General features: G+C 47.7%; 1 protein-coding gene across 12 annotated transcripts; it reads left to right on the top strand.

Moving 5' to 3' along the window:
• Positions 1-897: 897 nt before the first annotated feature.
• FAIM (Fas apoptotic inhibitory molecule) lies at positions 898-18398 on the top strand. 12 transcript variants are annotated; one of them, XM_070072751.1, is made up of 7 exons: positions 1114-1174; positions 1945-2004; positions 7328-7386; positions 9049-9181; positions 9825-10053; positions 13694-13743; positions 17957-18398. In XM_070072751.1, exons 3-7 carry the CDS (start codon positions 7343-7345, stop codon positions 18104-18106), a joined length of 606 nt encoding a protein of 201 aa, XP_069928852.1. In that variant the 5' UTR covers positions 1114-1174; positions 1945-2004; positions 7328-7342; the 3' UTR covers positions 18107-18398. The 12 variants fall into 12 exon arrangements, 11 of the variants coding, with proteins under 11 accessions (XP_051674605.1, XP_051674603.1, XP_051674602.1 ...); XM_070072750.1 differs by lacking the exon at positions 1114-1174 and adding an exon at positions 1320-1370; XR_011388192.1 differs by lacking the exons at positions 1114-1174; positions 1945-2004 and adding exons at positions 1689-1882; positions 12293-12353.
• The last annotated feature ends 586 nt before the right edge of the window (positions 18399-18984 follow it).

The raw sequence follows: 18984 nt of genomic DNA, 5'->3' as shown, positions 1-18984 counted from the left end.
CTTCAGATGGGCCCAGCTGTGGCTGTTGTGGCCATTTGGGGAGTGAACCAAGCAGATGGAAGATCTCTCTCTCTCTCTCTCTTTCTCTGTTTCTCAAATAAATAAATAAATAAATCTTTTAAAAAAGGAAGAAGAAAAAATAGCTCGGAGCAGCCCTCTTCCGGATACAGATGCATTTGCTATGGAGATGTGAATTTCCTTGTACAAAAGAACAGCTTTTCAAAGCTACTACCATGCCTGCAGTTTCTCAGAATAATCAGCTCAAAATAGGCCAAGGAAGGGTATTTTCGGGTGTCACATTCTAGCCTTCTAGTCATATTTTGGGGTGTGTCCTGAGCCCCATCACCACCCCGGCCTGTTCTTCAGTCTTCAGTACCTATCAGAGCTACCGTGGGCCTGCACAGTGCAGAGTAAGAGCCAGCAGCCATGGACAATAGTTGATTATCAATCAACTATTAAGTTACACCATAGGCAAACATTGCACAAATGATTGCACACTCCGAAAAGGATTAGCAAAGACAATTCTAGGTTTTTCCAGTCCAAGATCATCTTCCTTGAAAAACAAAAAAACAAACAAACCGAACAAACGGTATTTGGCGAACAATCGCAACAACAAAACGGAAGTTAATCAAGGGAGGAATGAGGCCGGGTCCCTAGGCAGCGCGAAGATCATTGGCAGGGGCGCCGCGGTGAGAGGGGCTGGCATCATTTAAGGGGCTAACTGCGACCAGGCTGGCTGAGGTTAGATCACACGTGGGACACCGTGCCCACTTTGGAACTCAAGCTCTCCGGAGACTCCCCAAAAGCGGTTTTAGGGAGCAACAGCTAGGCTCGAGTTTGCAGTCTGCCTGGCCCACCAGGTTGATCTCCAGTGCCCGCCTGAACACGACTTGACCTGCCAGGTTCGGCTCCGGGCTGAGGAAGAAGGGCAGCGCGGAGCGGGCCAGGTCGACCTCGGCCGGGGCAGCAGGCGGGGCTGGGTCTCTGGTGCTGGGAGGCCGTGGCGGCTGCGCCAGGCGCCCCGGGGGACCCGGAGCGCGACAAAGAGCCGGCGCGCTCACCCTCGGCGCCCGCCCGGCGGCTCCAGCGTCCGCGAAGCCACACGGCCGAGTGGGAGCCAACCAGCTGCTGGGCGCGGCCGCCCCAGGGCCTCTGGCAGCCCCGCGACGCTCAGGTGAGACCGCGGCTCCGAGCGGGTCGGAGCCCTGCGCCCGGGGCTGGCCCCCGCCGCGCGCGCGCTCGCCCGGAAGCCCCTGCGCGCACCCCCTGGAGCCCCCGCGACCCCGGGCCCGCGGCCGCCATCTCCGTCCCGGCGGCAGCGGCGGGCGGCGAGAGCGACGCTGCTGGCTGAGGCGCGGGGCCCGCTCGCGGTGAGTTCCGGGCGCTTCTGGTCGGCCGCCGGGCTGAGGCCTGGAAGCGGCCCCGGGCTCGCGCGCACCGCGGGCGGAGGCGGAGACGCGGCGGGGCACGGAGCCAGCTGCGGGCGGGCGCGGCGGCGGCCCCGGCCGGCCTGGCCCCGCGCTCAGTAGCCCTCGGCCTGTCGGCGAGCTCCGGAGCGAATCCTTGTCGCTGCAGAGAGACGGGGCGAAGCGAATGGCCGTTCCTCGCGCCGCACACCAGCGGGCAGGACGCGGCAGACCCCTGCTTCTTCCTCGGGCGCGATCCCCGTGGCTTTGGATGTTAGCCCCCGACCTGTGCCAGGCTGGCCACCGCTGCACCCTCGCCGGCGCCTGGCGAGGGCTTTGGCTCGAATGTGGTTTGCTCCGTGGAGTCCCTCCCTCGTGGTGAACCGAGAGGCGGTTCTCAGTTTTTAGCGCGTATGAAGCGCACTGTACCCTCTGTTTTGAGCGTGATGGTGTGTTTGGAAGGAATGCCCAAAAAGGTGCGCGGGGTGCGTCGCGACTTGGCCCGCACTAAAGGTTGTTTTCGTTTTTGTTCCTCCAGTAAGTCGCCCTGGAGACTGCCCAGCTCCGGGAGCTCCCAGACGGACTTTGCGGGGCCCAGGTACACACCTGTTGACGTAGTGACTTAGGGATGGCCTCACCTGGAGCTTTTGCTAAAAAAAGGAGCCGTGAGCAAACGGCTTAGGGAATTTTGTGACTTAGGTTTAGCCTGCACAAACCGCTGCCATCCTCAAAACCGACGAAGTGCAGGCTAGGGGTAATGATGTTTTAAGTCTTACTCGGAAATCCGGGTGCCTAGGAGCTGGGGAAGGGATTTTAAAAGGGCATGCTGATGAGTGAGTCGGAGATACTCAAAAGGCTTCTTTTGGAGAAGTTCCAAACAGGGGTGGCATCTTCCCCATCAGTGGAAATATTACGGGAGAAGCAAAGGGTCCTTGCCCAAGAAAGAGTTCAGGCATGAGACAGAGAGCAGTGGAAAGCAAAATAGCAAGGTTTATTAGGGTCGATGGGCACCCAGTGCACATTTGGGCTGGGATTTTTAAGGGGATGGGTCTTGCCTTCCCACCTCTTCTCTCACCCTCTCCTTCTTCTCCCGGAACAAAGGACTTGTTGGATGTAAATACAAAAAATTCCTTTCTGAGTGTTGAGATAACTTTTGTATGTACTGTGATGGAGAGGTCCATTCTTTTGCACATGGAAATCCAGTTCCCATCCCATCTGCTGAAGAGCAGTGATTCCTCACTGAAGAGACTTGGCATATTGGTCATAGATGTATGCATTTATTTCTGAACTCTTGATTCTGTCCCATTGGTCTATATTTCTGTCTTGATACCAGCACCACACTGTTTTAATTACTATATTTTTGTAGTAGCTTTAAAAATATTTTAATGTTTAATTATTTGAGAGGCAGAGAGGGGGGGGGAGCATGAGTGAGCACTCCTATTCATTAGCCCACTCCCCAGTGCCTGCTGTGGTCTTGTGTTAGGGGCTGAAGCCAGGAAGTAAGAACATTTTTGTTTTTAAAGATTTGTTTTTTATTTATTATTTTGAAAGGCAGAGTTACAGAGAGGCAGGGGTAAGAAGAGAGAGAGAGATTGGTCTTCCGTCTGCTGGTTCACTCCTCAGATGGCTACAGTAGCTGGAGCTGGGTTGATCCAAAGCCAGGAGCCAGGAGCTTCTTCCAGGTCTTCCATGTGGGTGCTGGGGCCCAAACACTTGGGCCATCTTCTGCTTTCTCAGGCCATAGCAGAGATCTGGATCAGAAGTGGAGCAGCTGGGACTAGAACCGGTGCCCATATGGGATGCCAGCACTGTAGGGGGTGGATTTACCTGCTTTGCTGCAGCGCCAGGAACTTAACACAAGTCTACAACATGGTGGCAGAAACCCAACTACTCGAGCCATTACTGCTGCATCCCAGGTTTCATATTAGCAGGAAGCTGAAGGCAAGAGCGGAGCCGTGTATTGAACCCAAGCACTCATATCTGGGATGTGGGCATCTCTGCTACCAGGCCAAACATCTACCCCATAGCAAGTTTTGAACCTGGAAGGATCACCCAGTTCTTATGTTGACTGAACACACTTGAAATGCAGGAATTCTTTTAAGGACAGAAGCCTGTTCTTCAAGTTGCTGACAGTACTTAGTGCAGTGTCTTTTGATAACAAGACTGGATGTGTATCATAAGAAAACTTTTGTTGTGAAGGTACACCTCCTCTTGGGAAAATGAAGCATGGCAATCGCAAATCATCCCAAACCGTAGAGAATTTTCAAAAACAGGTATTGACTTTGGAGCGCTTTCAGGACACTTAGTGTTTAACCACTTGCTGAATGAATAGATGCTGCTCGCGCAGGCTGGTGTTGCTGTGTGTGGACAGAGAAGCCTCCAGTTACCAAGGACCTAAGCTGGGTTTTTTATGTGAGCGTATTCTCTCTTTTAAAAGATTTATTTATTTATTTTAAAAGAATTACAGAGAGATCTTCCATCTGTTGGTTCACTCCCCAGATGGCTGCAACAGCCAGCACTGGGCCAGGCCAAAGCCAGGTGCTTCACCCATGTCTCCCACATGAGTGGCAGGGGCCCAAACTCGTGGGCCATATTCTGCTGCTTTGAAGAGTTACAGAAAGAGAGAGAGAGAGAGAAAGAGGGAGAGAGAGATCTTCTGTCTCCTGGTTCACTCTCCCCAAATGGCTGCAACAGCCTGGGCTGGACCAGGCCGCCAAGCCAGGAGCTTCATCCTGGTCTCCCACATGGGTGCAGGTGGTGTCTTCTGCTGCCTTCCCAGGCATATCAGCAGGGAGCTGGATCGGAAGTGGAGTAGCCGGGACTCGGAACAGGCACCAGTATGGGATGCCGGTGTCACAAACAGTGGCTATGCCATAACACTGGCCCTAGTGGGGATTACTCTTCACGTTGGGGTCACGTGGAACGTTGTCTTTACTCTGATGCCTTGGCCAGCCTTATAAGGTGGTTGGATGGATGAGCAGAGGCCAGAACGGGCTGTGGGGATAGCATTTAGAGGCGTGTCTTGTTCATTTGGTTTCCCTATAATGAGCGAGAGAAGCCAGATGGGGTCATTTATTTGTTTTTTTTCTTTTTGTTTTCTTTTTCCAAAGCTGAAAATTGTATGGCTGTCTCCTGTTTTGGTTATGACTGTTATAAGAGAGTGCTCACTTTAATCCTTGCATAGGAAGCACTTTTTTTCAGTTAACCTCTGTCTTTGAAAACTACAAAATTTGAAGCATTGCAGTGTTTTGTAGGCCAAATATGCTGTGGTTCCTAGGAATAATTGCATTTTACAATTATTTTTATTTATAAAATGTTTGGAGTCTTTTGCTTAAAATAATGAATAACATGGACAAGAAAAATTGAAATACCACTGTGTTAAAGCAGTCTTTTTCTTATTTAATCAGGTCTATTGAAAAAGAGTAACAAGTTTATGTTGGTTTGTGAATGTGCATTTTAAGCAGAAACATCAACTTTGACATATACAACTATAAGTGGAATTGGATTGCTTCAAATTTGCCAGATAATTACATCAGCACTTATTCTGACCATTTAATATCAGTCAGATTTTCATCACTATAACACAGTACCTGAGGAAGGCTAACTTTGTCCAAAAAAAAAAAAAAAAAAAAAAAAAGATTATTTTGGCTCACCATCCTGGAGGTTCACAGTCCAAGATCAGGTGGGCTCTGCTGATTCAGCATCTGGTGATTGCTGTCACCAGTCTGTAGGGCATCACATGGCGATTGATAGATAGACAGATCTCTCCTTGTAGAGCCACCAGGATCCAATCAAGAAAGCTCTATCCTAATGACCTAATATAATCTTAGCCACTCTCCCAGAGGCCTCATATCTAAGTAAGTGCATTAAGTTTCTACCCTCAGTACCATTAACTTAGGATTTGGGGGTTTAAACTCCTGCATGTGTTATGAGTTCAGGGTCCAAATCATATTTAAGCCATAGCCTGTCCAATTCTTTTCTGACTATATACTGTAGATTGTTGAAGAATAAAAAATTGCCACTTTTTAGTTCACAAATAGTTGCTAAATGTATGAATGAACATTGATAGAGACATTTTTTGAAAATAGAATGTGATCTTGATTTGTAACTTCTCTTCCAATTTGTTGTCTTTTATACTTATATAGGAAAAGGTATTGTAATTAAGATGATTCCATATTTTATCTCAGTGTGATTTAGTAATATTTGAAGTTCTTTATAACAGAAAATGAGGCAGTTCTTTCAGGTTTGAATGCTACATTACTAAACTTTCTAGAGTCTTTAAAAGTTGAGAGCAAAACTTGAATGAGACTCCTAAAAACCTTTGGATTTACAAACGATGCCTTATCAAAGTGTGTGTTGTGCTGTTTGGCTTATTCTATTGCTGTGAATTATTTTTGCTTTTAGAGTTGCAGAATACCCTCCAGTTTCATAGGGAATATCCCAGAGCTTCTTAAGACTTGAAAATTTCATAAATTTCTGTGGTGCTAATCTAAAAAGGAGAGATTTATTTTAAGTACAAATTGTTACCTAGTTTTCATTCTGAAATTCTTAGCTTTTCTTTCCCCATTGTGTTGTTTTTATAGGTGCTAATGTCTTCTGTAACATTTTTAACAATTTATGATTTCTGGCTGCTTCTAGCCAGAGATGGTTGGCAATCTCCCATTTTTTTTAAAAAAAAAAAGCTTTATTTTTATGTATTTGAAAGAGTTAGAGAGGTAGAGACAGAGAGAGAGAGAGAGAGAGAGAGAGGTCTTCCATCCGCTGGTTCACTCCCCAAATGGCTGCATTGTCTGGAGCTCAGCCAATCCAAAGCCAGGAGCCAGGAGCTTCTTCTTGGTCTGCCACATGGGTGCAGGGGCCCAAGGGCTTGGGCCATCTTCCACTGCTTTCCCAGGCACATTAGCAGGGAGCTGGATCGGAAAAGGAGCAGCACATATGGGATGCTGGCACTGCAGGCAGGGGCTTTAACTCGCTGTGCCACAGCACTGGCCCCCTATCTCCCATTTTTAATTTGGAGAGAACTATTTACATTTATAGGGAAAATATACTTTTTAAAGATCTTGGGAGCAAAAAGTCATTGAATTTCTGATAGTTTGGCAAGGGTGCCACTGTTAACTATCAAATCTTCAAATGTGGAAGGTATCCTGTGCATGTGAACATGTGTGTGCTTCTGATTTTAGCAAAACTTAGCATTGCAGCTCAGTTACTGTTTAGTTCATTGCATGGTGCTGGGTGGCAATTCTGGCTTGGTCCCTGCTAATGACCTGAACAAGCAATAGGACTTTTGTGGCTATTATTATTGGCACTAGTAAATTAAAGGAGTGTAAGTGAAAAATGAAGATTGCTCTTAGGGAGGGAACCAGCTTCCTGCAATCCCTGGCTGCTTCCTGCAGACTTAGCGTTTCTTTGAAGTTATCTAAAATTGAAATTAAAAATTGCATCTTAATCTTCTAAAATTTAGTATAAAGATTACGTTCTAAATTCGTAGCACCCTGTAACCTTAATCCTCCTGGAAGATGCACCATGTTCGTCTTGGAGTTTTGCGTATCCCCTGACCCACTGCCTCACACCTTGGGGTTTCTTGTGCTTCGCTCTGGGAAGCCTGGGACCCAGAGGACTCATTAGGCCTCCCGAAGCTCTGATCCGCGGCAATACTAGAAGCAAACTGGAGTCTATTCTCTCGTGTTAAGAAATTAGAAAAATATAATTGGCTGATTGCATGATTTAACTTCTTTCTCTGAAAATTAAAGACTGCAGTTCTGTTGTATGTAAAAGCTGTTTCATCAGAAATTGCATGCAATTTAAGAAATGGATTGCAAAGTTAGCAAAATCCTTTGTAGTAGATATCATCTCTGTTGCTCTCAACCTTTCTCTGCCGCAATTCTGCTTTTTTCCTTTCCTGGCTGCTAATTGGATTAAAGACTGTTCTGCCAGCCATGGCATCTGGAGATGACAGTCCTATCTTTGAAGATGATGAAAGGTAAATGTCTTGCATTGTGATAAAACTAGCCTTTGCAATTCTTGAGATTGTTATGATCGTTCGGCAGAGTTATTTATGCAGGCTACTCTATTAAGGACACATATTGTAGAACTGCAGAATGCTTGGCTCTGTTTTATTACGATTTAGAGCAGCACTCAGTCCCTTGCCTGGAGGTGCCAGTTACCTATGTGGCACCTGTAGAATCTTCCTGTGAGGGCTCCAGATCCCCGTCAGCACAAAGGTCTTGGGAACTAGTTCACAGTGACCTTAAGATGTGCTGACTTTATATGTGACTTAGAGCATACAAGGTAGGGCAGTGTAAACAAAGCGGAAGAGAGAGTTAAAAGAGCGGTCTGTGGAGCCAGTGTCCCTAGTTTATATCCTGTCTCGCGCTTGGTGTCATTGTGACCTCAGGCAGGCCCTTGGTCTCTCTGAGCCTCTTCTGTGATATAAAGAGACTAATCATCCCCATCGTGAGTTCGTATATGGAGAGCTCTTGGTCAGGACTGGGACTCAGTAGGCTCTTAGTAGCTGTGGTCATGATTACTGTAATCATGTTACTTCTTTCAAAGCTAAAGCTCCCTATCGGTATCACAGTGCTAATTATATATGTATTATATATAATACATCATTCACAGAGGACACATGTATTTCATGTAAAAATATTCATGTCAACAATATGTGATCTAGTTGTGCCATGATTTTTTTCCCATTTGAGAGACAGACGGAAGAGCTCGTTCTCATCTGTGGCTCATGTCCCAAATGCAACAGCCGGGGCGGGGCCAGACCGAAGCTGGGAGCTGGGAACTCAGTCTAGATCTCCCTCGTGGCTGGCAGGGATCCAATCACTTGGTCATCCCCTGCTGCCTCCCCGGGTCTGCATTAGCAGGAAGCTGGAGTCAGGAGGCAGAGAGAGGCATCAAACCCAGGTTTTCCAGTGCAGGACCCAAGCGTTAACCAGCGTCTTGCCCACCAGGCCAAACACCTGCCCTAGCCAAGAAACGTCTGACAACCCTGAATCCTTTGTTTTTCAAAAGTAATTTTATAGTACTGCCAGGAGTTAATATTTTTCCCAAAACATTTTTTGTAGTAGTTTTATCTCTGCAGTAGGACATTTCTCCCATGACTGCTTTTTCTTTTTCCTCAGCTTTTTTCCCTCAGTCTTAATATAATAAGTTGGAACTCATTTTGTTAAAATGAATCCCTAACCATTAGTTTAAGTTTGGAATGTTTGGAAAGTTCTTTTTTTGGGGAGTGATTGGATATGAAAATGAAAAAACTAAATTGGACACTGTTTTTTAAATGGGATGGGAGGGAGGGGTGAGGGATAGAGTGGAGATTTTTTACTGATGTTTCCATGCGCTCTGTTGTAGCCTAGCGCAGAGGACTGTCCAGAATAAACTGATAGTCGTAATCCTATTAATTGTAAGGTGACTTTGTTTGGAATTATCCGACTATATACCCATACATAGTAGTTATCTCTTAAAGGCAGAGTGAATGACAGGGAGAAATAGTTACATGTGCTGTGAGTAGGATTTCTTAGATAATGCCACTGTAATATTTTATAGTTTTAGGGGTTATAAACATAGTCTCATCTTGGAAGGAATGTTTGTCCTGTTATTGGTTTTGGCCCATTATAATGGCTTTATTTTATTCCTTTAGTCCTCCTTCTAGCCTGGAAAAAATGACAGATCTTGTAGCTGTTTGGGATGTTGCTTTAAGTGACGGAATCCACAAGATTGAATTTGAACATGGCACCACATCAGGCAAACGAGTAGTGTATGTAGATGGGAAGGTAGGAAGAAAATTTGCTACTTTGTGAAATATATGCAGAGAAGCTTGGTTTTGTTTTGTTTGTGGATTCAGGATTTTTTCTTAACAGTGGTTACCTTTATGTTTTTGGCCTGTATCATTTTGCTGTAAAAAGTAAACTAATAATAATTATAGAAGTCATAGAATGTAACATCTAATGTCTAAACTTAAAATGTCTTTCTTTTTTAAAAATTATTTATGTATTTGTGAAGCAGACAGAAAAAGAGCTACCATTTGCTGGCTCACTCTGAATGCCCAGGGCAGGGCTGGGCTAGCCAAAGCTGAGAGCTGAGGACTTATTCCAGGTCTCCCACATGGGTGGCACCGAACCAGTCACCTGCTGCCTCCTGGGGACTACATGAGTAGGAAGCTGGAGTCAGGAGCTGGGGCTGCGTATCGAACCCAGCTACTCCAGCACGGGATGAAAGCTTCCTAACCAGCATCTTAACTGCTAGGCTGAACACCTGCCTGCAAATGCCTTTATTTCCTAAAACTCTGGCATCATGAGTTAATAAATATACTTCTTATAGTATTGCCATTTGATCACTTTAATTACATTCTTTCTAAAATTAAACACTGCTTTTTCCTGTATTGTGTGTTTTACACATTTATATTCTGTTACCTAGGAAGAGATAAGAAAAGAATGGATGTTCAAATTAGTGGGCAAAGAAACCTTCTGTGTTGGAGCTGCAAAGACGAAAGCAACCATAAATATAGATGCTGTCAGTGGTTTTGCTTATGAGTATACTCTGGAAATTAATGGGAAAAGTCTCAAGAAGTATATGGAGAACAGATCAAAAACCACCCACACGTGGGTGCTACACTTGGATGGTGAGGACTGTAGAGTTGTTTTGGGTAAGTTAATGCTGTTCCTATAGAACTGACTTTTCTCTTAAAGATTGTTTTACTTATTTGAAAGGCAGAGTTACAGAGAGAGGCAGAGAGAGGGAAAGAGGGCTTCCATCCACTGTTTCATTCCTCAAATGGCCACATTCCCCAGATGCCCACGATGGCCAGAGCTGGGCCACTGAAGCCAGGAGTCAGGTGCTTCTTCCAGGTCTCCCACGCAGGTGCAGGGGCCCAAGCACTGGGGCCATTTTCTGCTGCTTCCCCAGGCCACAGCAGAGAGCTGGATTATAAGTGGAGCAGCTGGGACTTAAACCGGCTCCCAAATGGGATGCTGGCACTGCAGGTGGTGGCTTTACCCACTATACTACAGTTCCGGCCCCCTTACTGACTTTTTATGATGGGAGTTTAATTAGTTTCTCTAACTATCCAGACTTTGATTGGAATTTTGACTAGGAAAGAGAATGTAAGTGCAGGTTTATTTCTGATGTGTACTGTGTGAATGAAGTGTTCATTTAATCCACAATATTTAGAGCCACGTTTTATAGTGATGATTTGAGGATTATAAACTGAAGTTCTATGGAAGTCTGATTGATACATGCATTTGATACTACTTAGTAGTTGTGTTTGTAAAGTGTGTCTTCAGTTGAAAATTTAAGGTTCCTCAGTTAGAGTAATTTCTCTCTAGGCAACAGGAGGCTTAGGACTGCATCTGATCAGAGTCATCCAAGTCAAGGTCTAAGTATCTGTTAGCATTTTACCCACATTCTCTACTGCGTGCAATTCTTTTCATTCTTGACATAGATATTCTCAGGGTCTGTTGCCTTCCTCTTCAGAAGTAGGTGGGTTCTAGGTGTGCTGGCTCTCCCTCACCCCGCTCCTCAGTCCCTCCCATTACGCAACCCTGTGACTCCCAGGTCCCTCTTTGGTGGCTGGAATACCCCCGGGGTCATTTCCTAGGGACTTGTCTAGGACAGAAACACTGGGACCTCAGCCCCACATGGTACTTTTGTTGAGTGCAGAGTTTTAATTTCAAAATCATTTTCTTAGAATTTTTGAGAGCCCCCGTTCTGGTGTCTGCTGGGCTTCATTTTTGTAAATGAGAGGTTTGACGCCAGTCTCAATCTCATTTTTTTCTTTCTGGAGCTTTTTGGAGCTCATCTCATGCGTTATCTTTTCAGATTTCACAGTGCACTGGTTAGGAATGTAGTGACTCACTCTACAATAAAGTTTTAGAACCAACATATCTGATTACGTACTTAATGGAAATTTTAGTTTTGAAAGGATAAGAAAAGTGCCAACGCGTTTGAACACATGGAGCTTCTACAGGTGATGAAACTAAGTCTTTCAGGTAATTTTAGGCACTTAATCAGCTCCTTAGCCAATATCATCATACAGTTAAGTTTGTACATATAAAATGCTTATCAGTATTTCTCAGTGAATTCTTTAAAAATACTATTTTTCATTGTTCCTGTTCAGTATGGAAAAAGAATGGGCTTATTTAAGGCCTTGTGGTAAAAGTCACTTGTTGTATTATGTGACCAGCTTCATATTACAGTATTATTTAACGTCTTAAATTTTACATTGAGAAGTTGTAACAGAACGAGAAAAAACTCCTAATAGCAAAAGCATGATTTACTAAAGCTCTTTTCGGGGCCAGATATCGCACTAGGCACTGGGCAAATGGTCCCTAGCGCTAAAACAGCCTGAAAGAACAGTGGCGGTGTCTCCACCAAGGGTGAGGAGCGGGGGTTCAGAGCGGAGGTGATTTCCTGGAGGGCACTGCAAGCAGGGGTTCGAGAACCCGGGGTCTGACCCCAGAGCTCTTGTCTGCTCTTTTTCACCACCCCACGAACGTGAGACGTCTAAGGGACAGAGACAGAGTTGGTTGGCATTTGTAGTCACCACACCCTGAACACCAGGGGAGGAAAATAAAGCGGCAGAGGGAAAGCAAGCACACCAGGGCTGCGGTGACGGGACACAGGCCCGGCTCCCGTGTGGGCGGCAGGAGCCAACTACTGCAGCCAGCACTGTTGCCTCCCAGGGTCTGCACTGGCAGGAAGCTGGAACCGGGGGCCAGAGCTGGGTATGAAACCCAGGCACTCGGATCTGTGTGTGTGTGCGGGGGTGTCTTGACGGTTGGTCCAGCCACCCACCTCTGTGCATGGTTCCTGCCTGTCATGCAGAAGGTTTTTTTTTCTCTAGTTGTATGTAGTCAAGTCTGTTAATTTTTCTTTTTGGCTTCTAGATTCATGGCTCTTGTGAGGCTTGACAGTAAGCTATCAGCGAAGACCTGAGCGCATGCACAGGTCAGTAGGCTCGCTGAGTAAGGTGCAGCGTCACCGCTGTTCTGCTTTGAATACTGTGCACTTTCACACACACAGGGACAACTAGGTGTCTGTACAGCCACAGCCCTCAGGCTGCCTGCGGGGTGACCCACGCCCCTATCTCCTGAGTCTGTAGGCCTTTCTTTCCTTCTAGCGCACTCAGAAGACTGTCTACCGTGTAAGTGAGGCTCCCGTCTGAAGGGGTAGGGAGAACAGCATCCCCTGTCGGCCCTGGGGCAGCCGGCTGGAGGCGAGGCCCTGACTGCTCCCGGGACCCCCTTGCAGGTGTCTGGCCCCTGAACGACTCGTGTGCATCGAGGTCGTGCTCCTCACTCTCCTTCAGTAAATCCCCATAGCTCATCTGCTGGCTCCTTGGTGAGTGCAGTCCTCTCCTGTCATTCCCCAGGGCACTACCGTTATGACGGGGCTCTGGGGTTTGCCCAGTGAGGTGGGCAGTGTGTCGTGGCAGCTTTTGCTCCAGATCATGTGGTCCACCAGCTGTACCTGTTTTGTCCTTATGATCCGCTAACAAAGCAAAGCCATCATACAAATGAACCGAGGGCAGACTTTGGGCACCCACACCCATAGTGGAGCGCCGGTTCAAGTCCTGGCTGCCCCACTTCCCATCCAGCTCCCTGCGGCCGCACGCCCTGGGAGGCAGCACACGATGGCTCACTACTTGGGTCCCTGCCATCCGGGAAACAGATGAAGTTCCGGGTTCCTGGCTTCAGCGTGGCCCAGCCCTGAGTGTTGTGGGCATTTGGGGAATAAATCAGCAGACGAGAGATCTCTTTCTCTGTTTCTCTGCCTTTCAAATAAAATTAGAAGTAAAAAAAAAAGTTACCAAGATGAATAGAGATTATCGTGCTATTTGGTAAGAAACTGGAGACTAAATCTTAAACCCGACATGCTGTCTGTCCCGCTCGAGCCCTGCGGCAGCCATGGCAGGCTGTCCCTCTGCGCCACCGTCCTGGGTTCAGGCAGGAGCGGGGCTGTGTGTGGTCACCGACGCTGGAAGAGGCCCCTCCTCACATTCACTTGTGTGTCTCCTCCTCTAAATGGTTCCCTCTGTTATTATTTTTAACAAGACTTCAGTTTGCTTGGCACCATGGCTTTCTGTGTAATATTTTGTTTCATTTCAGTTGGTTCAGTCTGTGGACAAAGAATAAGCACAGTTCCTTTAAATTTGGGGGAGTTTCCACCCCATGAACAACCGCTGAGTTTTAGAATACTGATAGGAATCCAACATGTCTAACTTCCTGGAATATTAAGCACGGAAAGTTACTCATAGAATTCTAACTCAAATTTTGTTACCTTTACAGAAAAAGACACTATGGATGTGTGGTGCAATGGTAAAAAAATGGAGACAGCAGTAAGTTGACCTTTTGATTACTCTTGGTGCGTGTGTCTAAGTTACCCTCGAACTATTGCTGTGTCTCCTTATTATGGAGATTGTATGATTAACCAAGGTCTTCTTGGTCAAAACAAAGGAGAGAGTAAGTACTCCTGACAGCAAATTCTGAAAACCTTTCTGAGACAGGGCCTGGGGCAGTGAGAGTTTGAGGATGAGGAGCTGGCACCAGCCTCACACTCTGCCCTTTCCTCTCCTGGACCTGGCTGAATCCTAAAGAGTCCCCATGTTAAAAAAAAAAAAAAAATCCCACCTTCCAAAGTGGACATCCTCCTCTGTTTATGCGTGGTGAGTGCTGCTTTATTCTGCTCCTTATTGAACGTGCAAGCATCGAAACCCCCTGGGGCCTCGCTACAGTGCGGTGCCATCCCTGCTGCTGCACACAGCCTGCCCTGGGAGGAGGAAGGCATCGCACCATACACCCAGTGTACGTGGTGCCTCCCTACATGTGGCGCACCTAGGATTACCGGACACTCAGGCAGCCAGGGAAAGGCACAAAGCCCAGAAGACAAACAGAGCTTGGAGACCAGCAGTGCCAAGGCGGGGCGGAAGAGGCTGCACCTGCCACGCTGCCAAGCATGCTGAAATCCCATGCTCGCATTGCCGTGACTGTGGGTGGGGTGAAAATACGAGTGACCACCAAGAAGGAACAAGTACTAGCAGTGTGCGCAGGGAGCGGGGGAAGCTGCGAGACCATCCCGGAAAGCGGTGAGTGTGAGTCTAGGAAATCCGGGCCAAGCGAGCGTACCATCCCCAGGCCCTGCCCTCCAAGCAGGCTGCAGCCGTGCTCCCCCGGTTGGAGATGGCGGAAGCTGTCTTCTCTGGACATGTTTTAGCCTGCGACATATCATCGTTGCTGCCATTCTCTCTCATTGAACGTGGCCCAGATGGTGAGGAGAGGCGCTTGCAGGGAGCCATGCAGGGCATGGACTGTATTCCACAGGCCGCCCACGTCTGCATGGTCCTTTGGCACTCTCTTCTGAGGAGGTGCCAGAGCCAGAACTGGAGATTTACCAAGATGAATGCTGCTTTTTTTTTTAAAAAAAGAAATTATTTATTTATTTGAAAGAGAGAGTGCTTCCATCTGCTGGTTCACTCCCTAGATGGCTGCAATGGCCAGGGCTGGGCCAGGCCCAAAGCCAGGAGTTTCATCTGGGTCTTCCATGTTGGTAGCAAGGGACCAAACACTTGGACCATCTTCACTGCTTTCCCAGGCCATTAGCAGGGAGCTGGTTAGGAAGTGGAGCAGCCAGGACACAAACTGGTGCCCATATTGGTTGCTGGCATCACAGGCAGCAACTTTACCCACTATGCCACAGCACCAGCCCCAAAGAGGAATGCTTTTTTTTTCTGACAGGTAGAGTTAGTGAGAGAGAGAGAGAGAGAGAGAAAGGTCTTCCTTCCATTGGTTCACCCCCCAAATGGCCGCTACGGCCAGTGCCGTGCCAATCCGAAGCCAGGAGCCAGGTACTTCTCGTGGTCTCCCATGGGGTGCAGGGCCCAAGCACTTGGCCATCCTTCACTGCCTTCCTGGGCCACAGCAAAGAGCTGGACTGGAAGAGGAGCAACCAGGACAGAATCTGGCACCCCGACCAGGACTAGAACCCAGGGTGCCGGCGCCACAGGCAGAGGATTAGCCTATTGAGCCACAGCGCTGGCCAGGAATGGTTTTCTATTTCCTAAGCTTCCTACTAAAGCTTGAAGGGAAATTGCACCTAAATTCACTTAGTCAAAATTGATCCCTGGAGCCAATGCCATGGCGTGGCAGGCGAGGCTGCCACCTACAGTGCCGGCATCCCATATGGGAGCCAGTTTGAGTCCCAGCTGCTCTACTTCCGATCCAGCTCTCTGCTATGGCGTGGGAAAGCAGTAGAAGATGGCCCAAGTCCTTGGGCCCCTGTACCTACATGGGAGACCTGGAAGAAGCTCCTGGCTCCTGGCTTCAGATCGGCCCAGCTCTAGCCACTGAGACCATTTGGGGGAGTAAACCAGTGGATGGAAGACCCCTCTCTCTCTCTCTCTCTCTCTCTCTGCCTCTCAAATCAATCAATAAATCTTTTAAAAAGCATTGATCCCCAGTGTATGAATCCTGTCTCAGTTACACCCACGGATGGAGGCTTCTTGCAGGCAGAGAGGCTGGGGAGCCCACCAGCGCTTTCCAGCCCTCTTTGGAACAGCTTCAGGTACCGTTCACATGGCCAGGGCCTGCTGGGTGCCAGACACTGCACCTAGCAATTTTTCCTGGCCCTTCTTACCTCGCCTGGAATTCTCTAGGTGGGACTCACAGACCCTCACAGAATTCTGCAGAGCGAATGTGGAGAGAATATGAGCACAGTGGTAAAGGAGTAGACAAGCTGGAAATGCTGTTGGCTCCCCATGTCTTTGTTCCTCAGTGACTGACAGCAAAGCACAAGTATTTGGGAAACAGCTCCACTGAACCTCCTCGCCTCTCCCTGTACCTGCAACCTGGTTCGCAGGGCGGTTGGGCGGCCTCCCCGCTGCCGCACACACCCACGACACACTGCCCTCCTCGCTGCCTTTTCTCCTTTTTCCTTTTCATCTCAAAGCATCATGACCCAAATGATGTATCTGACAAATTCCCAAGCTGCTCCGGGGATTACCCTGCTCCTGCCCTGCCCTCCAAGGGCGCGGAGCAGCCAGCACTCGGGGCGCACTGCCGGTGGAGCCGGTGCCCTGGCTGCTCTGCCGAGCTGGTGAAGCTGCCCTCCAGATGCCTCGGTGCTGTGCTTAGTGCGATGCTGTTACCAGCAGGACCTAGTTGGATCTGCTGCAGCCGCCAGGAAGCGCGGAGCCACGGTGTAAGCCTGAGTGTGGTTATGGTGCTTTCTGGCATAGTTCGTTTTCATCCTCTAACCCCTTCTTCCTTCCTGGTCTGTTCCACGTGGCTCTTAGCTTTTTTACTCTAGAGCAGTGAGTTCAACAGGAATACTCAGAGGACACGAGGGCACTTCACAAAGCTTGTGGAAAGTGAATTAAAAGATGAGTTTACTGGGCCGGCGCCGCGGCTCACTAGGCTAATCCTCCGCCTAGCGGCGCCGGCACACCGGGTTCTAGTCCTGGTCGGGGCGCCGGATTCTGTCCCGGTTGCCCCTCTTCCAGGCCAGCCCTCTGCTGTGGCCAGGGAGTGCAGTGGAGGATGGCCCAGGTGCTTGGGCCCTGCACCCCATGGGAGACCAGGAAAAGCACCTGGCTCCTGGCTCCTGCCATCGGATCAGCGCGGTGCGCCGGCCGCAGCGCGCCAGCCGCGGCGGCCATTGGAGGGTGAACCAACGGCAAAAGGAAGACCTTTCTCTCTGTCTCTCTCTCTCACTGTCCACTCTGCCTGTCAAAAAAAAAAAAAAAAAAAAAAAGATGAGTTTACTTTGGTTAAAATCTGAAATCTGTGCACATTTTTTTCATAATACGTTTTCGTGAACTTTTTAAAGATCCCTTGTATGCATGGATTTCAACAAATTTTGCCATTTTCCACAAACTTTTTGAAGTGCCACATACCAGCCACAGATGCCCTTCTGGGTGTCACATGCAGTTTTAGCTTTTCTCGTGGCCACATTATAAAATGATTAAGGTGAAGTTAACTTTAAATCATTGTACCACAAATACTACCATGTTATATGTAAACAATGGTAAGAGCTCTTCCTGAGTTGTTTTACATCCTTTGTTTCATACGGAGTCTTCCACCCTGTGTGTCCTATGGTAAGCCCCATCAGAGCTCGTGGGTTTCAGAGCAGTTGAGAACACTTCCGCCCGCACTGATGGGGGCCTCCCGCAAGCTCCTAGACCACTCTGTCCCTCAGTTTCCTCTCCTGTCACTTGGGTTAGTGATGCCCTGTCAGCGTGACTGAGGAGGCAGTGGAATAAGGCAGAGCAACTGTTCCTCATGTACTTAAGTAACCATGCTTATCACTTGTTAGACACGCACAGCCAGCAGGTGTACTGTTCCCCCACGAAGCCTAAAATGGCTAAGGACTGTAGGAGTTATAAAAAGAAGCGTGGAGTTCAGAACCAAAATGCAAGTGCATCTAAAATAGCTTTCATTTTGCACGGCTTAACAGCAGCTGGCACGTTACTTCCTTATTGCCGTGAATTTAGCTGGTGTGAATGCTGCAGACAGAGGGGACTGCTCCGGACACTGACTCCTCTTTTGTTGACGCAGGGAGAATTTGTGGACGATGGGACTGAGACACACTTCAGCTTCGGCAATCATGACTGTTACATAAAGGCGGTGAGCAGTGGGAAGCGGAAGGAAGGGATTATTCACACGCTCATCGTGGACAACAGAGAAATCCCCGAGACTCCCGAGTGACTTCACGTTCATGACTGAATCTGCAGAAGTAAAGATCAGGGCTTTTTAGTGACTGTGGTAATGAAATGTGGTCAGTATGTACTTACTAGTACATTTAGTCTGCAGTGTTTATTTTTTAGTTACTTGAAACTGTAATGTTCCAAGGATCAGAAAAAAAGTATGTACAATCAAAATAATAATTTGTTTTATAAATAATGTAAACTCTTTTAAAGCCAAAAGGAAAAGAAGATATAGGCCAAAATCACCAGTGTTTTATAGTGGTAGCTTTTACTGTAATAAAAACTAAAAATAAGATTGTTGTTGCTTGATTTGTGGTTTCAAAATGCAGACAGGTTGTCTCCCTAGCTTAAAGCAATTGATGCCTAACGATACAACTAGTTTAACTGGAGAAAATAACTATTTTCTATCTAGAAAGTTATTAAGGAAACATCAAATAGTGTCACATAAGAATTCAATTAAAGTGTGGGCTTCTGAAAATGTGGCTGCTTAATTGACATAGGATAAAAAAAGAGAGAAGGAGCAAACTTGCTCCCCGCTGGCTGTGTTGAGGGGCGCCCTCGGGCACAGTGGCGTGCTCCCGGGGCGGTGCCAGGCCCAGCAGGCCCAAGATCACACAGCACCATGGGTGTGTTTCCAGACTGCCATGACAGTCTTTCCAGGCAGGACACAGTTCTGTAGTACAGCTTCAGCCTGGAGTATCTCACGCCCATTTTCACATGCACATCTTCCGTGTTTTTGTCTCGCTTTATCCAGTGTGGTCACCATTGGTGACGTGGCTATTTAGGTTAACCAAAGTTAAATACAATTAAACGTCAAGCTACAGAGCGGGTGGTCAGCCCAGTGGTTAAGTGCCCACATTCCCTGTCAGAGCACCTGAG

The sequence above is a fragment of the Oryctolagus cuniculus genome, chromosome 4 (genome assembly GCF_964237555.1).
Source record: "Oryctolagus cuniculus chromosome 4, mOryCun1.1, whole genome shotgun sequence".
NCBI lineage: Eukaryota > Metazoa > Chordata > Mammalia > Lagomorpha > Leporidae > Oryctolagus > Oryctolagus cuniculus.
The sequence above is the reverse complement of the archived record's forward strand: the minus strand, read 5'-3'. Positions and strand labels throughout refer to the sequence as shown.